Genomic DNA, 23,135 nt, shown 5'->3' on the forward strand with positions numbered 1-23,135 from the left:
CCCGTTTGCCCTCTGCCCCTGGAAATGCCCTCTGGACAGTCACACAAGCACAAGGAATAAGTTGTCTGGGGCAGCTCACCCACTCATTAAAAATCAGTTCAAACCCAAGGATTTTAAATCTCTTATTCTGAGTAACCAGCTGTCCTGCCCAAGCCTCACTTCCTTCAGAAATAATTTCACAGACATCAGATCTCAAGCATTCTTGAATAATTTACGGCCTGGAGGGTAACAAATCTTTTTCATGAATATCTGTAACCTCCTACTAATAAATAATTAACTGTCTGCTCATTAACAATACTAAGAATAAAAAGCATTAAATTTCACAACATGGAGATTTTTTTTTTAACTTTTCCATTGAGTCTCCTTATATATTCCAGGAATGCTAAGATTTGATGTATCAAATGTTCCAATACTAAGAAATTCCAACTAATAACATGACCAATAAAATTTATTAAGTATTATATTTACAACTATTTACATATCCCTTCCATAGATTAATATTAAAATAGACAATATACAATTTAAGAATTTTAATTCAAAGGCATTTTGTTGGAAAAAATAGGCTCTATTACGAGACCACCATATAAGAGCAAAAGGGTTTTTTTGTTTTACACAAAAATATTTTCAGTATAGGAAGTCATAGGTATGGCATTACAACAACAGACTAATATGAAGTATGATTTCGTAAATATTACAACAGTTTAGGTATCAGTTATTGAAGGGAAGGAGTTCAGAGTCCTGTGGAGCATGCAATACAGTTCAATCCTCTTACAGTTATGGTGATGAAACAAGCAGCTAAATCAAACGCATGCCATACAAAAAGGAACTGCCAACCAGGAACACACTACACTTAATAAAAACGACAACTTTGGTCCAATAAAACATTAGACAAAAACAGTTTTACAGTTAAAATATCTATTTTATACAGGTTTGAACAGTAATTACAAGACTATTTACATTTGCACAATATGTATAAAATAAATTATTTAAAAATGAAGACAATATTACATCTTTTTCAAAAAAGAAATCTGTACAGTAATTTACAAAACATAATAAGATTGATTCTTTTCCTCCAAGTCTTACACTTTCTTCCACAGGCTTTCTCATCATTTTTCTGTGGGAGTTCAACTGTTACTGAAGTTTCATAATACAAAGCTTTATAGCACATTTTAAGTATCGTTTGCTTTTTGGTGGATGTTTTAGTTATTAACAGCTTCCAGCGCTGTAAACTCACCAGGTTTTGTCATCTTTTTCAGCAATAAGCCCTAAAGCTACAGGCAATTTTAAAACAGAGATAACAGCAGTTACTAGGAATCTGAATTTAAAATCAGCATCCATCTTCTGTGTTTGAACAAGTGTCTGTGCCACACTTCTCTGTAGGAGCACCTGAATTATGGAGAAAGGTAGTATTCCACAGAATTAAGTGCTCTGTCTCAAAAGAAAAAATACCTTTTGTGCATCACTGCACCTCAGTCTCCAGCTGTCCACGGGGAGGGATGAGCCAGAACGGTGCTGGCTGTCATATGGGTGTCAGTTCAAAGTCATCATTAACATCAACAAGAGGAACATAAAATTCCTGAATTTCATAAATGCTGATAGATTTGTAGGTGGCAGGATCGAGCTCTTGCAGTTTAAGCTGCCACTCCAGTCTCTGCACCGCGTTCAGCGCCGCTGCTTCGTGCTGCTGCCTCATCAAAAGGCACGTCTGGTTTAAAATCGAGAAAGAAGTTATTGAAATATTTGAAAAAATACTATTGCAGCAAGTTTGCACATAGAAAATATCTCTAAGAGCCTCTCTGGTGATAGTAAATAATTCCCCCAGTATATATTTAGAAATTTGCAGACTATTCCATTACACTACATGGCAACAAAAGTTAGGTTTTTTCTATACTGATAGACCTTCCTTTGCGTTGCCTCCACAGAAGCCCATGATACTGCACACAAACCTACTCTTTATTCATCTCATCTTCATGTTGACATTAACTTTGGTCTGTTTTTTTTTTTTTAAGTGGAAAAACCAAGAAGTGTACCTTTAATTTGTCAAATTTATCATCCACGTCCTGCAGCCAGGACATGAACTGTCTTGCATTAAACCGATCCCTCACCGATGTTTTGCTGTCATCACTCTGCAAAAACCAAAAATTTATTAAAACCTGATGATTCAATCTGAAACATTAAAACACAAAACCTACTCTGTGGGACATAAACAGTAAACAATCCCACAAACACTGCTTCCCATGGAAAAACAGATTCAAAGTACAAAGGTATATGAAAATATAAATGTTGACCAACACTTCCTCTGTGAGCCAGCTGCTCACTAAAAATGGGTATTTTCAGATTTCCTCATGCTATTTACTGTGCTCTGGTTTTGAAATTTAGAATGGGAGGCTTAAAGATTTACACCCTAAAGTCTTAACTAATAAAAGATCCTTCCACAAAATGACTGTCTCTCTTTTTTCTCTTTAAAGTTCAGTATCAAATCAATATCCCTCAAGGAAAAGCAAAAACATTAATAAAGGAAAAATTAAGCAGCTTCATTTAACTGACAAGTTACACAAGTACTGAAAGCAATTAAAAAATATTTCCACCATCACAATCCCCAAAAGGAGATTAAAAAATTGAGCGGACCTGTATTATGTCCTGCTTAACAAAATAGTTTTATTTTTAATTCCAACTTTTTCAAAAGGATTTGGAATGTCACATCTGTCCACTGTGAAAAACTAGATTTACTCTATGCATAGTTCTAAAGCCAGACTATGCCAATCTAATATTTAAGTGATATTATATGATATAGTATATATATGATATATACTAAATACAAGAAGCTGCTGTTCCTCTTTCAGAGAGAAAAGAAGACACTGCTGGAATTTGTACACTGTAGCAGAAGGAACAAAAAGAAGCCCAACGAAATGTGCAAAGATTGACCTTTCTAGAGAACAAAATTAGTATTTGCTAATGAGGTAACAGGAAAATTGCAGAATGCACTACAAGACAATGTTTTCTTATGCATCTACATTCTTCCCATTAAACAAATTTTAATCAAACCATCAAGCTGGTAGTATAAAACATTGATTTCAATTATAAAAAAATATTTAATGATTTGCTGAACATTATATGCAATGTAATTTCCTAAGAAAAATTACCACAGACTAAAACACAAAGTTGTTGAAGCAGTGAGGGGGAAGGAGAGGCATTTTATTGCTCTTGTTATTATACAGATGGTAAAAAAAATGGCAGTACTTGGGGAGCACACCTCAACTTCTCCCCCAACAAAGATTCCTTTTGTTTCATAAATTCAAATATGGAATCAGCTTACTTAAAACAAATTGTAAAATGTTAACTACAAAAATGCAGTTATGTGCACAACTCATGTATTCTCATCTCTAAAAAGCTCAAGGCCTATGAATTGGAGCAGAAATAAAGCAAAGGATATTCCAAATTTTGGAAGAGAAACATTTTTGCCCTATCAGTTAGAAGTACTAAGGAAACGATGCTTTAAAAATTTGTCTGTGTGAAGCTTAAAAGGAGACAATATAATCTCCATAAACTGCTATCTCCTGCTGAATCACCTTGTAGGGCATAGCTCTAGTTCTTTAAAGACAGGGGAAAAATGTAGTAACTGACTGAAAAAACACTGGAAGCTGCAATAATTCTATAAAGGGCTGCAGAACCAATGTAAAATCTCCCATATGTTGGAAATGTATGTGCTTCATTTTAAAATGCCCAACATCCAATGCACCAACACTTTTATTACACCTAAAACATCAACATTTCCTCCTTGCATTATGTGCTTCTTACAGCCACTGTAACAGGTGTCAAATGCTGGTTCTGTGTTTGCTAATTGGAAAAACTGTCCACAAAATACCAACACCATGAGATTATTTTATCTTAAGAGATACAGCTGCAGCCAACTTTTGAGTGACAGTCCATACAACATACACAGATTGTGAAGCACATTTCTTATTTTATATGTTTTAATCAGGACTAAATACTCACACTGAACAGGTAAATAACAGGGCACAAGTAAGTCATATGAAGTCTGAAGTAATTTTGAAAAAGGTTATTTCATCTGGTAGCATTCAACATTTCACTGCTGGTCATCTGTTTTTTATGGTACAGTTCTAGCGGCTGCCTTGTACAGAGGAGGGAAGTATAATGTGGATACATCCACAAACATCTCCAGAGTTCATAAACCAATTTCATCACTTCACACACTACTGCATTCCAATTATCTGGATTACTGATAGATGTCATCTTCTATGCTGATAATTTCTTTGCTCTTGTTTAAGCTATATTTGTAAGCTTCAAAAACATGTTCTGTTTATGACTGAAATCTGTTTTTTATAACAAAATCAGCAGAGGAATGTTTTTATTTTATCCATCTCATAATTCCTGGACGTGAAAGAAAACGAGACATGGCAGAAAACAGAAAAAACACATACATACACCCATATCTCCCATTACTGTACACCCAATGGAGGCCTAATATAAGTAACAACCTATCATGGGCATAATCTTAATTCCAGGCAAATCAACAACAATTTTGCTATGGGAACAGAATTCTCTCTGAATGCTTGAGCTGGCTAGCAAGACCTTTTTGTCTGGAGCTGTGAAGGACAAATCTTTACCTGAGCATCCAGAGGCACGTTGTACACCTCAGCATCCAGGAGCACAGTGCAGGCACTGAAGGGCAGAGTTTGATTAGCCAAGGTCCTGGCTGCTCGGTAGTGAACACGTAAAACCTCTTGCTCATTAGAGACAATAAGCTTTTCCTAATTAAGATATCAACATACAGATATACATTTAGTAAGTTGAACATTCATACAAATGTCCACTAATTCAAACATATCTTTTCAGGGCTTACAGTTTTGAACACTGTGAGAAATTGGATTCTGAAGGTAGGAGGGGTTGTTCTTCTAATCAAATAGGAAATTTCAATTTGATGATGCAAAGATTGTCCCATGGATGTCAGAACTGAAAACACATTCTCCTTAGCCCCAGCCTTCACTGATGGCTGAATGTTTCCACTTACTGAGGCAAGTCCTGGTTAATGAAGGTGGTTAAAGATGAAAGGTAGGAGGAGCATAGGCTTGGAATACATATTTGTGAATGTTAACTGTATGAAGCCTTTTCTCCAGGCACAGTAGCCAAGCAAACTGAAGCAGAAATGCATTCTTTGCATGATAATTTTTTTAAAAACAACATGCAGTAACTCCCTAAGTTCACATCTGCATAAATATTCTTTCCTTTGGTTAGAATCATAGAGTCTGTGCTGGAATGGACCTTAAAGATTATCTATCTACAACCCCCCAGCTGTGGGCAAGAACACCCTCCACTAGACCAGTTTGGTCAGGGCTCCACACAGCCTGGCATTGAACACTGCCAGGGATGGGGCACCCACAGCTTCTCTGGGCAACCTGTTCCAGTGCCTCACCACCTCACAATAAAGAATTTTTCTTAATATCTTATCTAAATTTCTCTTCTTTTGGTTTACAACTGTACCTCCCCTTGTCTTACCACTATTTACCTGAGTTAAAAGTCACTTTGCCTCTTTTTCATAAGCTCCTTTAAGTACTGAAAAGCCCCAATGAAGTCTCCCAGGAGCCTTCTCTTATCCAGGCTGAACAGCCTCAGCTTTCTCAGTCTGTTCTCCATAAGAGAGGTGCTCCAGCCCTCTCATCAGTTTCCTGGCCCTGCTCTGGACTCACTCCAACAGGTCCATGTCCTCTTTCTGCTGGGGACCCCCGGGCTGGATGCAGCACTCTAAGGGGGGGATGTCACACCAGAGCAGAGTACAGGGACAGAATCCCTTCCCTTGCCCTGGTGGCCAAAGTACTTTTAGTTGCAACTGATTTCTTTTCACTCAGAACTTGAACCACGTTTACAATTTCTGTGCTGCTTATTTATTACTCTTCACTGAAATACTAAATTCAAGTAAAACCCCTCTCTCAGCTGGGTTTGTTAAGTCACACTGAAATTGTCAATTGAAAAAGTATCACACTGGGTTTGATGTGGCAGCTCCTTGTATAACTATGTGGAAATCCTTGTGATGCATCCATGTCAGAAAGGGGCCCTGTCTGTGCCCACAAGCTATCTGGCACACAATACTGGCATCTAAAGCTAGGTTACCAAGGAAAAAGGGCAACCTAAAACTAAAGAATACTCCTAAACCAGGAATATTTTCTCTATTTCTGTGCTCAAAATCAGTGATGATGACAGATGTAGCTCTAATATAATGTTAGGCAGTTTCTGAGCAGAATATTGCCAAACATGTTTCAGTCATAGAGCCACACGTGTCTCCTCTCAATACAGAATTTACTCTATCTTCAGTCAATTTGATTCTGAAGTCTACAACCATCATTAGCTTTCAAAACTACAGTGTGAAGCTTCTGCCTCTAGGATAAATCTGGGACACAACTCAGAGCAATTAAAAGGAAAAAGCTGTTGTCTTACCAACTTGAGGGTTCTGCAAACAGCTGTTCAAACTATTTTGCCCCTCCCCCCCCTTCGAAGTTTCTCCAATTAATAAATTTGGCTAGAAAGAAGATTACTTCTAAACATTGTTAAATTAAGAAAAATGTAGTCTGTTTGTTGAAAAGGCAAAAAATCCTAAAGCTTAAATCCAGGACATAAAAAATAAATTATTCTCACCCTTTCAATACTGTGCTGTAAACGTAGTTTCATCCTTACAACCTCCTGTTGTTTAAATAGTTCCTTAAGTGGGTCCGACAGTGATGGAGGTGGTGTAATCTGTGGAAAAAGTTTTATAAATAATATAGTGAATGTGTATTTCACATGTTTAGCATTGCTTATGTGATCTATTAAAAAAAACCCCAAGAAACAATAAGGCATTTTTAAAGAAAAATAATTTTACTTTTTACTTTCCATTAATTATGTGAATTCAATGTGTTTGCAGTGTTTGCAGTAAAAGGTTTTAAGAATTCCATACCATAAAATTAATAAACCCAAGTGAAAACAGCATTTCAAGCTGTTTAGAGCTTTTAACCAGTCATTATCAACATTCCATAGCTGTTCTTTTTAAAAGGCTACACTGTAGAATATAGTAAGAATACAACTTGCTTCCTGTTCTGAAGATTCTTTAAAGCAGAGCTGTTCGTTTTGAGAAGATAAAAACTACCTAGCAAAAAGAAAAAAGTAAAAAAAAGTAAAATATTGCTAAAAAAACCCCAAACCCCTTGATATATTCATACAATAGCCACAGCATTTTATACTGCACAAAAGATAATCAGCCATACTCCTAATCTTGCAATCACATAGAACACAGGCAAGCACAAAAAGCAGACTAGAGACCCACACAGTAGCTTGAAAAAGTGATTCTTCCTATCAGCTATTTAAGTAAGTTTTAAAAAAAACTTATTCCTTAGAAAGAAAATAATTTAAAAAATCAAATAGACTTGAGTGACATATAAATGCTGTTACTGATTTGCTATACTATAAACACTCTGCAACTTCAGTCAATTATGGTAAACAGCCAGAATTACTGTCTGGTCTGAGCTGTATGAAAAAACACTGACAAGGCACCTGGAGCCCTCCTGGCAACTGCAGAAATCAGATGCTTTTTCAGAAGTAAATAATAAACTTCTTGGCAGTTTTAAGGCTCCTCCCAAAGTTCACTTTCCTTTGTGCCAGTTCTATCTGACAATTCAGCATGGGTTTTAACACCTGACAGATGTAAGAGCACTGATACTGCTTTGCAAAGACTCATTCAAACTACATGAAACACTGCCTACTACCGCTGATACTCAAAACCTACAGCTCTAATACATACCTGCAGTTACTACTCATACCTAACACAAGCAGAAAGATAAATAACTCTTTCCAATAAAATAGATCCTTCAACTGTCAAGAAGTAATAAATCCATTATGGAAATACAGATACACTGTAGGTTAAACTAAACTATTAGTATAAATCTTGCAACTATACATTCCAGTAACAAAGTGATTTATCTACCAGAAATGCTTGAATTAGTATTATATTGGAAAATTATTTCAGGATAATTTTTTTCCCAATTGGAAGTTAGCCAATGTCTCTGGAATTATAGGACATAATCTGAATAACTGATTGCAGTTAATTCCTTAAAGTATTATATTGCATAAAATGATGTTCAACTCCTTCATATTTCAAACTACAGAACAAGATACACTTCATTTCACTTAGTGAAAACAATTTGGTTCTCAAACCAGTCACGTTTATGGCATATGCCATTTTGTGTAAAACAGCATATTTAAAAACAAATACACCCCCTATAGTATATTTTTCCTGAAGACTTTGTATTCATGGTACAGTACAATAGTGCTGTCAGAGTCTTTCAATAAAAATAAGACAAGATGCTTGTAAATAATACCAAGCTTTAATTTTAATAAACCCAAAACATCTCCCAAAATCTTCATGGTTTTGCTTACAGGAAAGCACACAGATAAGAAGCAAGACAGAGTATCTAAATAAGCTTTGGGTTTATGCACCTGGATTTTCCAGAAATAAAAATTTCAGAGCTGGCAAGCATCCATATCACTTGAACAATTTCACAGCATCACAGAATGGTCTGGGAAGGAAGGACAGAATGGTCTGGGTAGGAAGGGACCTCAGGGGTCATGGAGTTCCAAGCCCCCTGCCATGTGCAGGGATGTCACCCCCTAGACCACGTTACTCAAGGCCCCATCCAATCTGGCACTGAACACTTCCAGGGATGAGGCATCCACAGCTTCTCTTGGCAACCTGCTCCAGTGTCTCACCACTCTCACAGTGAAGAATTTTTTCCTACTACCTAATCTAAACCTGTCTCTCTCTCAGTTTGAAGCCATTCACCCTTGTAATGTCACTACATTTCAAATATTTTAAAATGTTATTCCCTTAAATTTACAGACAGTTTAATTGTGCAACAGAAATAAGAATCAATATCATAGAAATAATCTGATAATGAGCTGATCATTTGTGTGGACTTTTATTTAAACATGTAGAACTCTCTTTCAGCAGATTATATTCAGCCCTGAACACAGATTATGTTCAGACTTGTTGGACACTGACAGGTCTCCATGACTCCAGAGATCCCAACTGCCACTGGATACATTCATAAACTCTTCACTCCCACCCAGCTCAGCACCACCTGCCAAAATGTACAGCTAAATACTAGGTTTGGTTACAGACATTTATGGAATTTTCTGTTTTTTCCTCTCTTCTTGCAAACTTGGGAAGAGTGAGCCTCAGATCCTTAGAAGTCTGAACACAGGATTTGGGCAGTTGCACACCACCTGCTGGAAATCCCAGCTTGTGAACCAGCACTGGATTCAGACAAAGGAAATTGGTTTCTTTGAGACCAAAGGTCTGACTTAAAGGCTCTGAGGCAGGAACAGCCAGAGGAGCCTCCTGGACCTTCTAGTCAAAGAAATTATGACTAAAGAGAACACAAAAAACTGTCTAGGGAAAATACAAACACATAAGCTGGACTTGCAAGAACAGAGCATGAAACTGAACACCACACAAAAAAGGTGCCCTCTGTTTTTGCATAACCAAGTATCAAACTATTTTAAGGGCCCAGACTCCATACAGAAGAGAGGGAAACAAAGGGGCCCTGCCTGCTTCAGAGAATTCTCTTTTCCCAGTCTGAGAAATGACCCAGAAGAGCCAGACAGATCTTGGCCTTGTGCCTCTGCTCTACCTCCTTTGGAGCCAGCCATTAGAGCAGGTTTGATTGGCCAGAGCTCATGTTCAAGGCATGCCCTTCCCATCTCCAACACATCAAAATCCATCAGCAACTTTCCTGCAGGCCTTGCATGCTTCGAAACGAATACAGCTACAGCTGTATATCAACTCTTCACTCTATAAACCTTCAATCCTCATTTTGCTGCTACAAACCTCCACTCTTCTATGTCATCCAAACAACTGGCCTACTCTCATGCTCTATTTCATGCATTTTGAAAACATGTTTCTGGTAACACCCCTAAAATTAGATCTTACTACTTGAGTTTCTACAGCAATGCCAGGGAGACTGGACAGAATCCTCTTTACGAGAAACACATCTGAAAGATAGGCACAGGAGGCTGGCAGTGAATCATCCTGGCACCTCCTCTCAGGAAACAATACAGATAAAGATGACTGAACCCTGTAGAACATGGAATAACCTGAAAGGCAACAGAGCCAAGTACAATTGAAATTTCTCTGTTAGAAGATTTAGATTTGTTTCCTTCTATTTTGAACTGACCTGATGTCTCCTACCTTATGTTTTGTATTTGTACTGGTGAAAGGGAAGCCGTAATTCATACATGAATATCCTCACAGCCTTAGGTGATCCAGGTTGTAAATTACAATATATAAACAAGGCTGTGGAAACAAGGTTTTAGCACACCATCTCCTGGTTCCCACCTACAGCATGTCTGAAGTTCATCAGATAAACTACAGTGCATCATTAAAATTCCAATGCAGAGAACAGTAAACACACTGCTCCATACACCAACCATTCCCAGTTTTAGAGTGTCAGAGCTAAATATACAGTCTCCACACAGACCTACACAAAGGATATCTGTAACACAGGAATAATTAAAGAAAGAGTATCTACTTTCTCTCTATGTAAATTGATGAGGCAAAAATTTGGTTAACAGAGAATCATTAGAGAATTGAAGGAAAAAACTGCAAAACAAACATGACAAAAAGGTATTTTTACAGTTGCTCATTAAATTCTGCATTATAGGCATAACAACATGCTATTAATATTTCAGAGAGACAAAGCCTAGTCTTTATTTTCACTTTGTTGGACAATGTGTACAAGAAACAAACACTCATTTCTGAGAATGAAATGATCCTTAGTTTAGCAATTCTCCTGTTTATGGTATTTGTAACAGGAATTATTATGATTGTGATTTTCAATGGTGACAAAATAAAATCATTACATTGTGTACACAAGCCAATTCTGCCAATAAGTTAAATCTGAAATATTACTAATGCTTTAAACAGCATTTTTTTCTGAAAGGAAACCTAAGAAGTTTTATCAAAATTGTACATTTACAAAAGTGACAGTAATTAAATAAAGCACTTAGTTGCATTGGAGATTTTTCAGACAAACGAAACTGAATTGCTTACAGTATCTTCTTATTTAGAGCAAAACTCATGCTTTTTCTTACACTTTAATTCTAATGAAAATAATCACCAATTTCCTAATAATTTATTTTGGCTTCTCAAACTTTATCTTCTTCCTTTTTAGGAACTTGAAATAAAAAGTTCCACCTGTTCTCTCTACATCTGTAGAATATTACCAGGAGCATCAAAGCATATACAAAACAATTAACTGTTCAAAACATCATTACCATCAGAACATGCATGTGTAAGGAAGCAAACCAGAAATCTAAATGAGACAAAAATCAGTAACTACAATTCTTCAATTACATACTTACATTTTATCAACTTTTTTAAAAGAGGCTTTTTTTTTCAACAATAATTAAAAGCCATTGAGAATAGGAAGCACACATCCATCTCTGGTATTTTCTGAACCTGTTACCGGAGATTTTGCTCTCCAATACCTAAATTTATTTTCATTAACTGCAGAGTTCCTATTACACACAGCAATAGAGATAGGAAGTAATTATAAGGCAGTGCTTTAATATCAAAAGCTCTGCCCTCCTTATGGTGTCTACACACACATTGCCATTTATGACTGGGAATTGAATTCTATTGCTCAGGTAGAAGATGGGCCAGGAAAAAATATATTCCATGCCTCTCTACTTTCCACTTATCCCAAATTAAGCACTGAAGTGTGATGCCAAAGCAGTAAGCTGTAGCTTGGAAACAGTATGTACTTGACTAGCAGCAGCTTTAAAAAAAATTTAAATCTGTGTCTCCAGTGATAAAGATGTTACAGAAGCTGCAACAGCTACTGAGAAAGGTTTGCAGACTTGGGAAGGCTGACAGCCTGGTACATCGTGGTAAAGCTTACCTACACCCTGGTTCACCTACAGACCTTGCAAAAGGTCCTACCCACATCTTTCCTCAGACTGTAACTGGCCTAGTAATTCCCAAAGAATGAGAACAAACTGCTTGTACAGGGAATTAAGACTAGCTGCATAATGAAGCAAACATTTTAAAATTTACACATTAAACTTCCATTCACTACGTCATCAAAGAAATCCTCAACTCTACTGGAAAAAGCTAAAGCTTTTTACTCTCAAGTAAGGGTGAGTTACCTTAGATGAGCTGACATAATAACTTGACCATTCTAAAATGGAGAGCTTAGACCTAAACAAGTGTCTCTGAATGACAGATGTTCTTCAGTAAAAAGGAAAAGAAACCCTTGACATTATTTAATAAAATTATGAACACTTTAGATTGATGGATTACAAAAGCCAGGGCACAGCAGATTACATCTGCTGCTTTTGAGATAGCTGGCAGGCACTCTCCTGCTTAAAACATTTGGCAACAGACTTGGTATTTTGAAGCGCTGCATGTCCACCCCCCTCCAAACGAAACAGCTTTGACTAATTAGTTTTAACAAAATTATTGACAGCAGAAATTCAGAGAAGCTCTGAATAATTTACTTCACATTCTGAAAGAGCAGGCTTTACATACTTTGAAATATAGTACTTGCCTGTGTGCCCTTGACAGGTGTCATACATGGTTTGTCTCACAGTGACTGTGAAACCATTGTTTGTATTTCCAGTGAATAGGGCTTTTACATATGATGCTATTAATCAATATTAGTTAGACATAGGTCAACTTACTGCTTCCAGCAGAATATTCAGAAGCAAGTTAGGAAGAATATGGAAGTTACAAAAACAAAACTGAAACATGCCTTTCATTGCACTGCATATTGAAAGACCACGTTACTTACAGTTGGGATGCATATCTTGCTCAGGGGATTGCCATCCAGCAGGTAGGAGCCATTGAAGGTCACATATTCATCGTAATATTGAGGTGCCTGAGGAATAACACTGCACAGCAATTTACGCTTCTCCTCTATTTTCTTCCTTATGTGCAAGTATTCAAAATAGGGGTTTGCTCTCTCAGAACTGTACGGCTGAATCTCCTCAAGTTTCAAAGAATCAACAATAGCTGCCAATGACTGCTGGGTTTTCTCCTTGGCCTGCAGCAAAGAAGGGTTCGCTTGTACAGGCTGAGGCACGCGTGACACCTTCCTTTTACGTGGATGATGTACCTGAGCATCATCATCCTCAGTTAATCTAATTCTTGCTTTCATAGATGCTGACGATTCAGACTCTTTTTCTGATGTTTGTGTACAGCCAAGAGGATTCTGCTTGCCCTGGTTAGCAAGCAAATTTGCTCTGTTCCTTGTGATTCTTTGAGGTACTTCTTGCTGTTCCATCTTCTGATCCTCAGCAACCTCTTCTTCTACTTTAACTATTTGGCTGTATTTATGCACCTCTTCCTGTGTAATCTGTTGTGAACTATTTTCCAAATTGGATATAGAGGAGTACTGTGGTGGATCATCCACCAACACATTTTCTCTGTCTGCAGTGCAGGGGCTTTTATTAACCAATTCATTTGTAATTCCCTTTGACATTCCTGAACTTAGTTCACAGAGATCAACATTGGCTTTACTATCAACAACATGCACAGAGACCAACTTTTCTTGTTGGTCTTTTTCATTTCTAATATCTGAAGTATCTACTGTGTTACCATCCACTTCACTCAGGGCATTCTTACAAACAACTCTACTGAATGAGTTCACGTTTAACTGTGAACTGCAATCACTTTCAGGAGTATCCTTCTCTAATGGTAAATCATTCACCTTTTCATAGCTCTGTGAAACATCTTTTGCAGAGCTCTCAGAATATACAGCCACGGGTGCATCAGTCTTCCTAAAGTTTGAAGGGAAGAAAGCGTTTTCCAGCTCTCTGGTACTAGTAGTATCTGTTTCCAAAGGAGAAGTTGCAGTGTGAACTACATTTTGCTGCTGTACTAATGATGAATCTTGACTGATAATGCCTGGTAAAGAAACGTGTTTTGACACAACTGGAAGTGGCTGGATAGGCAAAGAACAAGGCGACTGTGAAGGCAAAATTGATGCAGATTCTTGAGAACCGGAACTTCCTTTAATTTCAGAGTGCTGAGGCAAAAATTCAGATACTTGTTGCTCTTTTAACGTCCTGCTCTCAGAATTATGCACTGCTATAATGCTTTTAGCATCTTGCTCTGGTACACCACAGCCTGAGCTGTTAAAGTCATTGTTTAATGAGTTAAGTCTGTCAAAAGGCACATCCCACGGTTTGGTTTGCTGAGTCACACCACTTTGACTACATGGCTCTAAATGCATGTTAGAGTCTTCCGAAGGGCTCATCTGAGCAATATCTTTAATGGTGCTTGTCCCCGTTGTTGCCTGCTTGCTGCTAACAGCTCTGTTGGGAGATGATGTGAAGTTTGACTGCAGAACAGCCACACTGCTTTGAAAATCTCTTTCAAGCGTGCTGCACAGTAGCTCTGGTTTAGGAGAAGTGCTATTGCAAGTCTGAACTGACGGCAGAGCGTTCTGGCTGTTTTCTTCTGATGTTCGAGGCTGTTTGCTGTGCTCAGAAACTGCAGCAGGCATGCTGCATCTTCGAACCTCTATAACAGGCCTACACTCATTTAAAACCAACTTAACATCTTCAGCAGATGCTGATCTAACATACATTTGTGGGAGCCTGTTCGTGAAAGGCGGCTTAATACGATCTGGCAACTCAGCAAGACCATCGGCCTCTTTTTCCACAAGGGCTGGTGATTTGGCACTTGCCAAAAATGGTGACTGTGAAAAAGAAATTTGGGAATCGGAACCTTCTGGCATAAAGTCCGAATCATACTCGATTACAGGCCTTGGAGTAGTAACTGTGGTATGGCAAGAATCCTCAGAGCTTGCAACAGAAACCATGGACACGGACCTGGAGCTCAGCCCCATCTTTTCACTTTCCGATTTGGGGGATCTGTTTAAATTATCTAAAACCAATGAAGCCTTTGCAACATTGACACTTCTTGTATCTACTGACTGTGATCTATTACTTGTAGCATCTTTCTGCTGTTTTTCCTTCATACAAACATCTGGCAACTCGGAACTTTTGGAACGAATCAGTTCTTTGCCTTTTACTTCAGCGAATGAGTGTTTGGGTTTTTCCTTCATTTTGTTATGCTCTGAACAAGTGCGGTTTCTCAAACGTTCCTTCTCTTTCTGTTTTATTTTTTCTTTATGCTTTCTATGCCACTGCTCTATTTCCAGATCTTTAAGGCTAAGCATTCTTTCGAAACTAGTTTGCATTAAATCATCGTTGACTAATCTTTTTTCTTTAGGTCGAGCATCCTTCGATGCAGGAGCTGGTTTAGGCTTAAGTTTCTCATGTTCAAGTTTTAGTTTAAGCAAACTACTTTGATGCAGTTTATCTTTGTGCTTATCCCTCTCTTTGTATCTGTCTATATCTTTATCTTTTTTATCTTTCTCTCTACCATCTGGAGTTTTCAACAAATCATCTTTTGGTTTTTCTTTCAAAGATGACAGTTTGTCATGAACTGTTTTACTACTTTCAGTAATAGTGCATCTTCTTTCCTCTTGCATATGTTTTGAGCTTGCTAGTGATGAGGTCTCCTTGTCTTTGGATTTGTCTTTTTTTTCAAATTCCTTTTCTTTAGTTCTATTTTTTTCTGATTTAGTATATTCAGATTCTTTTTCAGACTGTTTGAATTTTCTTTCAGTACAGTGTTTTTCTTTGCTTTCGGCCCAATGTCTGTCTTTATCAGCCTTTTCTTTATCATGCTTCTTATCAGTTTTTTCTTTATTTCTTTCCTTGTCATCAACTTTTTTAAGAGCACCCATGCTTTTTACTTTATCGTTTTCCTTATGGCACCTTTCTGCTTGCTGAAAACTGCACTTCTCCTTTACTTTCTCTGTATTCTCATTTACTTCTGCTTTATCTTTCTCCATTTTGTATTCATGCTTTAACTTTTTTTCTTTTTCTCCATGTTTTCTTTCTATCTTTTCAAAATCTTTTTCTTTGATTGAGAGTCGCTTTTCTGTCTTCTCTTTATTTTCCTTTAAATTCTTTTCCTGCTTTTCAGTATCTGTTTCTCTTTCTACTATATGTATGCTGGCTGCCTCATCTTTAACACCAAAACAGAACAATTCAATTTCTTTATCTGCAAGCGTAACTTCTTTTTCTTCTTTTGTATCTTTTGTTTTTTCATCCTTGAGAAACTTCTCGTTTTCCTTTTTGCTCTTCTCTTTTTCTCTCTCATCTTTAATACTTCTCTCTTTCTGGAACTGTCTCTCCTTAACTAACTTATCTTCTTTTGCCACATTTTTTTCTAGCTTTGATTTTCTGTCTGAAGAAAGAGATTCATGTTCTGTGTTTATCAAAGTATCATCATTTTCATCACTTTTGAAAAAGTTCTCTTTCCAAAATTCTCTGTCAAACTCAATACTTCTTTGAACCTCTTTACCAGTATCTTTATGTTTCTGTTTCTCTCTCTCCCCATCCTGTTCCTTTTTGTGCTTTTCCTTTTCTTTTTCTTTGTGCTTTAACTTATGCTTTTTAAGTGTTTTACCTTCCTTGTCAATTTTTCTCAAAGTATATTCTGAATTCTCAAATGTTGAGCTATTATCTTCCTCTTTAGTTTTAGGACTAGATTTTTCACCAAATTCCAAGTGAAAATCCTTTTGATGATGCTTGCTTTTTTCTTTGTGCTTGCAAGATTTGCCACTAGAACTTTCTACTAGATAATCAGAATCAGTGTTGTGATCATACCGAACTATTTCAGATTGCAGTGTTATTTCAGAACCTCCTGGTGATAAGCAAGTTTTGGTGTTTTCTTGCTTTAATGGTGTTGACTGCTTTTCACTTAACCCACAAGGATGCTTTGGAGATTTTCCAGCAGTGATATGAAACAGATGTAAAGAAGAATCTTCTTTTGAGGTAAAAGACTTCTTAAAGGTTTCTTCCTCTCTAGCTTTATCTAAAGAATCTAACCCAGAAGTAGCTATATTTGTTACTCTAGCATTTTCTTTTTCTTGCTTTACTTCTTGATTCTCTTTATTTTTGCTTTGATTTTTTACTTTCCTTTTAACTTTGCCCTTTTGCTTGTGCTCGTTTGTAACCATATATTCTTTCTTCACTCTGACATCAGAATTTGATGTCTCTGAAACAGAGCAAGGAGAGACCATTTTCTTGTCCTGCATTATTTCTTCATCTGAACTTTCAGAACTTGAATACAGAACTCTAGAGGGTTTCTGCTTTTTGTTTTTGAATGATTTTGAAAAGACAACTTTTTCTTGTTTCACAAATAAGCTGGTCTTTTCAACTTCAGTCTCATCTTCTTTCCTTGGGTCTTTTCTAAGAATATGTTTGTCATCAATCATTTTTTTCATTTCATCTTCATCATCGTCTTTGAACTCGTACTCATCTAGAGCAGATGGAAGGGGTGCCTTACTAGGGACCGTTTGTTTGCTGTTGTTGGCTACTGAGTCCTTTTCTGCTTCTGAATCAACATTCCCATCTACACTGGAAGGATTTACAGATGGAGCTTCTTCAGAATCTAGAGTAAGGAAAGCAAAAATTGAAATTGAAAAAATCAAATTGAATACTGATGGGACACTTGTCATACCTCAGGACAGAAGAGTTGAGTTCAGCAGTCACCTCTTTACAAATGAAAAAAGAATAAAACCTATCTTAAACACACAGCAAAACTTCTCACTAGAATTAAGCTTTTTAAGAGAAAACAAAAGGTCATGAAATCAAAGTTCTCCCCTTCCTTTACAGCTCTCACTTAGGCATGTAAAAATACAAAATAACATTTATATCTAATAAAAGTAATGCAGTTTAAATTTTGAAAACTTCACCTATTGTGCATAATTGCTGTATAACCTGACTCTTTCTAAAGGACAATACCCTACACAGATTGTTGAGAAATCAGTTGCTAAATAGTAACAAGTTTCTATTACACATATGTAAAAATATTTGTCTTAAGATCAATGCTTTCACTAAGCTGAAGTTGATTCTGTGAAGTGATGCCACAACTGTCCCTTAGAACAGAAGGACCACACACTGTATTTCAGGTTATTCTAATGCCAAAAAAGTTAACACTACATCAGAACATAGGGCAATGTGACTTTTTTTCTTTGAAGTATACCGAAACTTTGACTAGGAAATATTCCTAGGGTGTTGAGTTTTATGTAGAGAAACCAACTTTTACAATCATGTGACATGATGTTCTTTTTCATGTGCTTTTCACAGACCACAGAATGGCTGAGGTTGGAAGAGACCTCTGGAGATCATCTTATTCAACCCACCCTGCTCACGCAGGGATACCCAGAGCCAACTCCCCAGGACAATGCCCAGAAAGCTTTTGAATTATCTCCAAGGACAGAGACTCCACAGCCTCCCTGGACAACCCTTGCCACTGCTTGGTCATCCTCACAGTGAAAAAAATGTTTCCTGCTGTTCAGAGGGAACTTCCTGTGTTTCACTGTGTGCCCCTGCCTCCGGTCCTGTCACTGTGCAAAGTGACAAGAGCCCAGGTCTGTCCTCTTTGCAACCTCCCCTCAGGTATTTTTATGCATCAACAAGATTCCCCTGAGCCTTTGCTTTTCCAGGCTCTTTGTCATGTTCCTGGCCCTTCCCTGGACTCTCTCCATGGTGTCAATGTCTCTCCTGTACTGGGGAGCCCACACCTGGACCCAGCACTGCAGCTGTGGCCTCACCAGTGCTGAGCAGAGGGGGAGGATCACCTCCCTCAGCCTGCTGGCAACATTCCTCCTACTGCAGCCTGGGACACCACTGGCCTTCTCTGCAGCAAGGGCACATTGCTGGCTCATGGTCAAGCTGGTGTTGTTCAGCATGAGCCAGGGCTTTTTCTGCAAAGCTGCTTTTCCAGCTGGTCAGATCCCAATCTGCACTGCTGCTTGGATGTTTGCTCCTCCCCAGCTGCAGGACTTTGCACTTCCCCCTGCTGAACTACATGAGATTCCCACGAGCCCACTTCTCCAACATGGTAAAATTCCTCTGGATGGCAGCACAACTCTCTGATGCACCACCCACTCCTCCTCAGAATCCCCAGTTCTGTGTCATTAGGAAACTTCCCGATGGAACACTCTACCCCAGCTATTAATGAAGGTGTTAAACAGGAGTGGACACAGTACTGATCCAAAGTACAGAGGCAGTTACTGGTCTCCAAATAAACCTTGTGCCACTAATCACCGCCATACTGGCCTAGATGTTCAGCCAGTTTTCAATCCACCTCATTTCTTTTATCTAAAAGATTCTGAATTGTTGAATATTCTGTGAAAGCCAAATGAAAAGTTCCTGTCTGACACTCAAGTAAGTTACTCATGATCAAGAATCTTTTGCTTCTGAGGAGGCAACAGAATTCTTTCTGTGCTCCAAGAGGTGTTACATACTCCTCAATCTGCAGGAACACAGGAGAGACCAAGAATTACTGCCTCCCCTTCAGCAACTTACTTACCTGGTCACCCACAGAAACCAATGGTCCCACCCACTGGCAGGAACTTTTCTACACTGAGTAACTAAGTTACACCCATGTGAAACACTGACTTCTGATTGATCTACTAAAGATGGGCAGTGACTTTGGGGATATTTTTCACCATGAAACAAACCATCTCAGAAACACACTGTATCATAAAAAATATGGTATTTTCCTCTATATCTTTCTCTGGTAAAATCATCATTCTGATATTGAGTTGATCTGCAAAGTGGGAACGGCTTACTAAAGACAGAGAGAAAAGTAAAAAAAAAAATCAGAATACACATTTCAGGTAATTCAATTGAGAAATTTAACAAACTACCTCTAAAAATATAAGTGAAAGACAGCCTTAGCAATATCAATTGTTACCTGCAGCAAGCCTTAATAGCTTACACTACATAAAATATTAAGGCCACTTAAACTTAGGTGAAATGATGCATTAAGTATGCAATTAAATAGCTACTTTTACCTGAGCAACTGTCCTCGTCATCAGAGATGGGCACCTCTCTTTTCAATAGCATTTCCAATTCTTCAGTTTCAGCAACATCAACAGGCCTTTCCCCGTGCTTATTGGCTTGAAATGGATTTCCACCATGTCGAAGCAATAGCTTCACAATCTGCATCATTAAATAAATCAACTTTGAGGTTATCCATAACATGTTACTTGACCAGCATAAAAAAAACCCCACTGCACATGAAATGTAAGTAACACGATATGTGATCCTAAGTCCTATCTATGATACTGAGACTGGAAAGCAAGACTTCAGCAACTAAAATGTAAAGTCTAAGCAGTGCATAGAGTCTGCTCTGTAAAGGAGGTGAAGGGGAAGAGTAGAGACAGTTGCCCTTTGTTACACAGCATCATTATAAAAGAAAGAAACAGGGGCCTTTGTTCTTGCTGTTCTAGCGTTTCTTCACACCATTTATCTGGTTCCCCACCTACCAGGCTCTTTACTCCTCTGCAGTTGATTCACCCTCTTGCTCCAAATTTTATTCCACTTCAATAAGGAACAGATAAACTTTTGCAAATCACAGTACTATTGGTTTCCCCAGCAGTTCCAAAAAGCCCTGACAGAGATCCAAGTATCTAACTGGAGGAACAAAGCATCCCACCAGCAACTACATGCAATAAATCAAAATCATCAACTTCTCCATCATCAAATGCAACAATTTGTTAATATTACAGTGAATCCAAGGCCACTGCATTAGCACAGTGTCCAGTATTACTTTTTTTCCCTATGTATAAAGAATGTGGAAATTCAGCAGACAGTGATACCTTAACAGGAAGCTTCAGAATTATTCTGGTACATAATGTCAGTGAGATGGCCACAGGTACCAGTACTGATATCAGAAAAGCAAGAGGTCCTGTTCTCCAAGACTCTACAACAACTCTATGAAAGCATGATCTAAAGACCCAATTTGTTTACATACCTAAAAAACCAGTTACTAAACAGCTAATAAAAAAATTCCCAACAGATTATGATAATTAATTTCTCTCTTTTCCAGAAAAGCCTTTCACACTGAACATCTTGTTTGCAAGGTGTACTTGATTTAAGGATGTATTCTATCTTTTGCTTTATACAACAGATCGCATACCCAGTAATGAAATAAAGGAGATATAAAGGGAAAGCAGAGTCATTTCTGCATCTTATTAGCAGAAATCAAGAACAATTTGAAAGTTAATGTAAAGCACCTACAGATCTCCATTTATCTTCTCCAATAAGTGCTGATTGCTAAATTAAAAAAATAAGAAGAAAATATATATATCAATTTAAAAAGAAATATAGGATATATACCTTGAAATATTTATAAACATGTATGTACAATATACACGAATCCACAGTATACTTTTAGGAGACCATTTTCTTTTGAGAATCCTATACAGTAAAATTTCTCAAAAAAAGTCACTTAAGTGCTTATTTACTAAGAAACTAAAGATGAAACTTTTAAATATTTAAGAAAACAGATACTAGTAGAAAATATCTGGCAATAGAAGTCAGATGAAACAATCAGAAACAATTAGGTTGCTCCCAAAACAGCAGAAGTAGAACTACAAGGCCATATAACTGCAATGAGGACAGTGAGGATTTCTGAAGCTTCAGCATTTCAAACCACGTATTTATCCCCCTCCCACTCTCCCAGAACACTCACGTTTCTGTGTCCACTGCTAGCAGAATCATGAAGTGGGGTATCATCATCCAGGCCCTGTGTGTTCACATCTGCTCCCGCTGCTATCAGAACTTTAGCAACATCGTAGTAACCAACATTACAAGCTTCATGTAGTGGTGTCCAACCTAGAGTGAAGAAGGTAGGTTTAAGACAAAGATCAAAGATTTGGTTTTTCATTCCTGTGCCATAGATCTCTATTGCCTCTGAACATTTCAAAACACTCTCACACACAGTACTTGGCAGAACAGCAATGCCATCCATCTGATGAACAACACACACTTTATCAACTTCAAACCTCACATCGAATTCCAAGTTTTTCTGAGATTAAACAGTGGAATCACAAATCAAATAGTAGAAGACAAAATCTGGCACAAAATCCCCAGGCCAAACATATCAGAGATTCTTTGACTAGTAAACATTTGAACTCTGGTAAATACATATAAAAATAATATTATAATACATGGAAACCCTCTGATAACCACACTATTGGAAATGGTAAGTGTAGCAAATTGCCATAACCAGTGCTCCTTTAGAGTTACTGAACATGTACTAGGAATCAGTAACAACATCAGCAGCTAGATAACAAGCTATTAATAAATAATGGCAGTGAACTTATTCTGGTAATTCCCAGAACACTAGTCATTTTTTGCAATTATGATTTCCTCGAGTTCAGTGCTCATTCTCTGTAGCAGAGTGTCAATTGAAGATGACAACCCACACATGCTACATTCCTTACCTTAATTTCCTCTCCCTAGCTTGATGACTTCCACTTCATAGGTGACCTGAGCTGCTGTTGATGCCTTCTCAAAGCCCAGTTCTGGGGAGGCATTCAACTTTTGTTTCCAACATAACCAGTAAAAGAGTTTAATCGCATGAGCTTTGTATCTAATCAGTAGCAGTCTTGTACATCCATGAAGTGGAGGTACAGGAAACCCCTAAGTTATCTAATCCCTCAGTAATGGGATTTCTCACCTTCAGCCTTCACTCAACTTCCAAGCTGCCACTCATTTAAATTTTAAAAGCAGCTAAAAAAAAAAAAAGGAAAAAGAAAAAAAAAGGAAAAAAAGAAAAAAGGTTCTAAGTTATTCTAAAGCAAAACACTTCTTTCTGTTCTTCATACACTAAATTTCCTCTTCAATCATCACTTGGGTTACTCACTTCCAGCACTGTCTGGCTACCACCTCCATCTTTCCATTTTCTTGGCATTTGTCCTTTTCACACTCACCAACATGATAACACTCTTCTGCTCTCAGCCCTCTGATCCCTTTTATTCTCTGTATTAATTACCTTCATAACTTATTTTTCTCCACTGCTTTGCTTTTCCATCCTTTCACAATGTCCAGCCTGCCAACTCTAGTGCTGGCTTGCTGTCAGTATCTGTTTCCTTTACTCTTGTTCTCACACAGCAGTATCATTCTGGCAGATATCCCATGAACAGGGTTACTTCCTCCATTACTAATTCATTTTCTGCTCCTTTAGTTCTGCCAAATCCTTAGCTAAAAAA

The 23,135-nt window shown here is 37.7% G+C and overlaps 1 protein-coding gene across 1 annotated transcript in view; it reads right to left on the bottom strand.

The window, feature by feature from the left end:
- Window positions 1-430: 430 nt before the first annotated feature.
- ANKRD12 (ankyrin repeat domain 12) overlaps window positions 431-23,135 on the bottom strand; it is a 58,759-nt gene continuing 36,054 nt past the window's right edge. Inside the window, exons 6-12 of the mRNA XM_066561693.1 lie at window positions 21,614-21,756; window positions 19,932-20,079; window positions 12,837-17,518; window positions 6,652-6,750; window positions 4,629-4,772; window positions 2,031-2,126; window positions 431-1,705 (exon numbers count right to left, since the gene is read on the bottom strand). Coding sequence (XP_066417790.1) covers window positions 1,520-1,705; window positions 2,031-2,126; window positions 4,629-4,772; window positions 6,652-6,750; window positions 12,837-17,518; window positions 19,932-20,079; window positions 21,614-21,756 — 5,498 coding nt within the window. The 3' untranslated portion in view covers window positions 431-1,519. The remainder of the gene's footprint in view (window positions 1,706-2,030; window positions 2,127-4,628; window positions 4,773-6,651; window positions 6,751-12,836; window positions 17,519-19,931; window positions 20,080-21,613; window positions 21,757-23,135) is intronic.

Source organism: Molothrus aeneus, chromosome 1, assembly GCF_037042795.1.
Source record: "Molothrus aeneus isolate 106 chromosome 1, BPBGC_Maene_1.0, whole genome shotgun sequence".
Classification (NCBI taxonomy): domain Eukaryota; kingdom Metazoa; phylum Chordata; class Aves; order Passeriformes; family Icteridae; genus Molothrus; species Molothrus aeneus.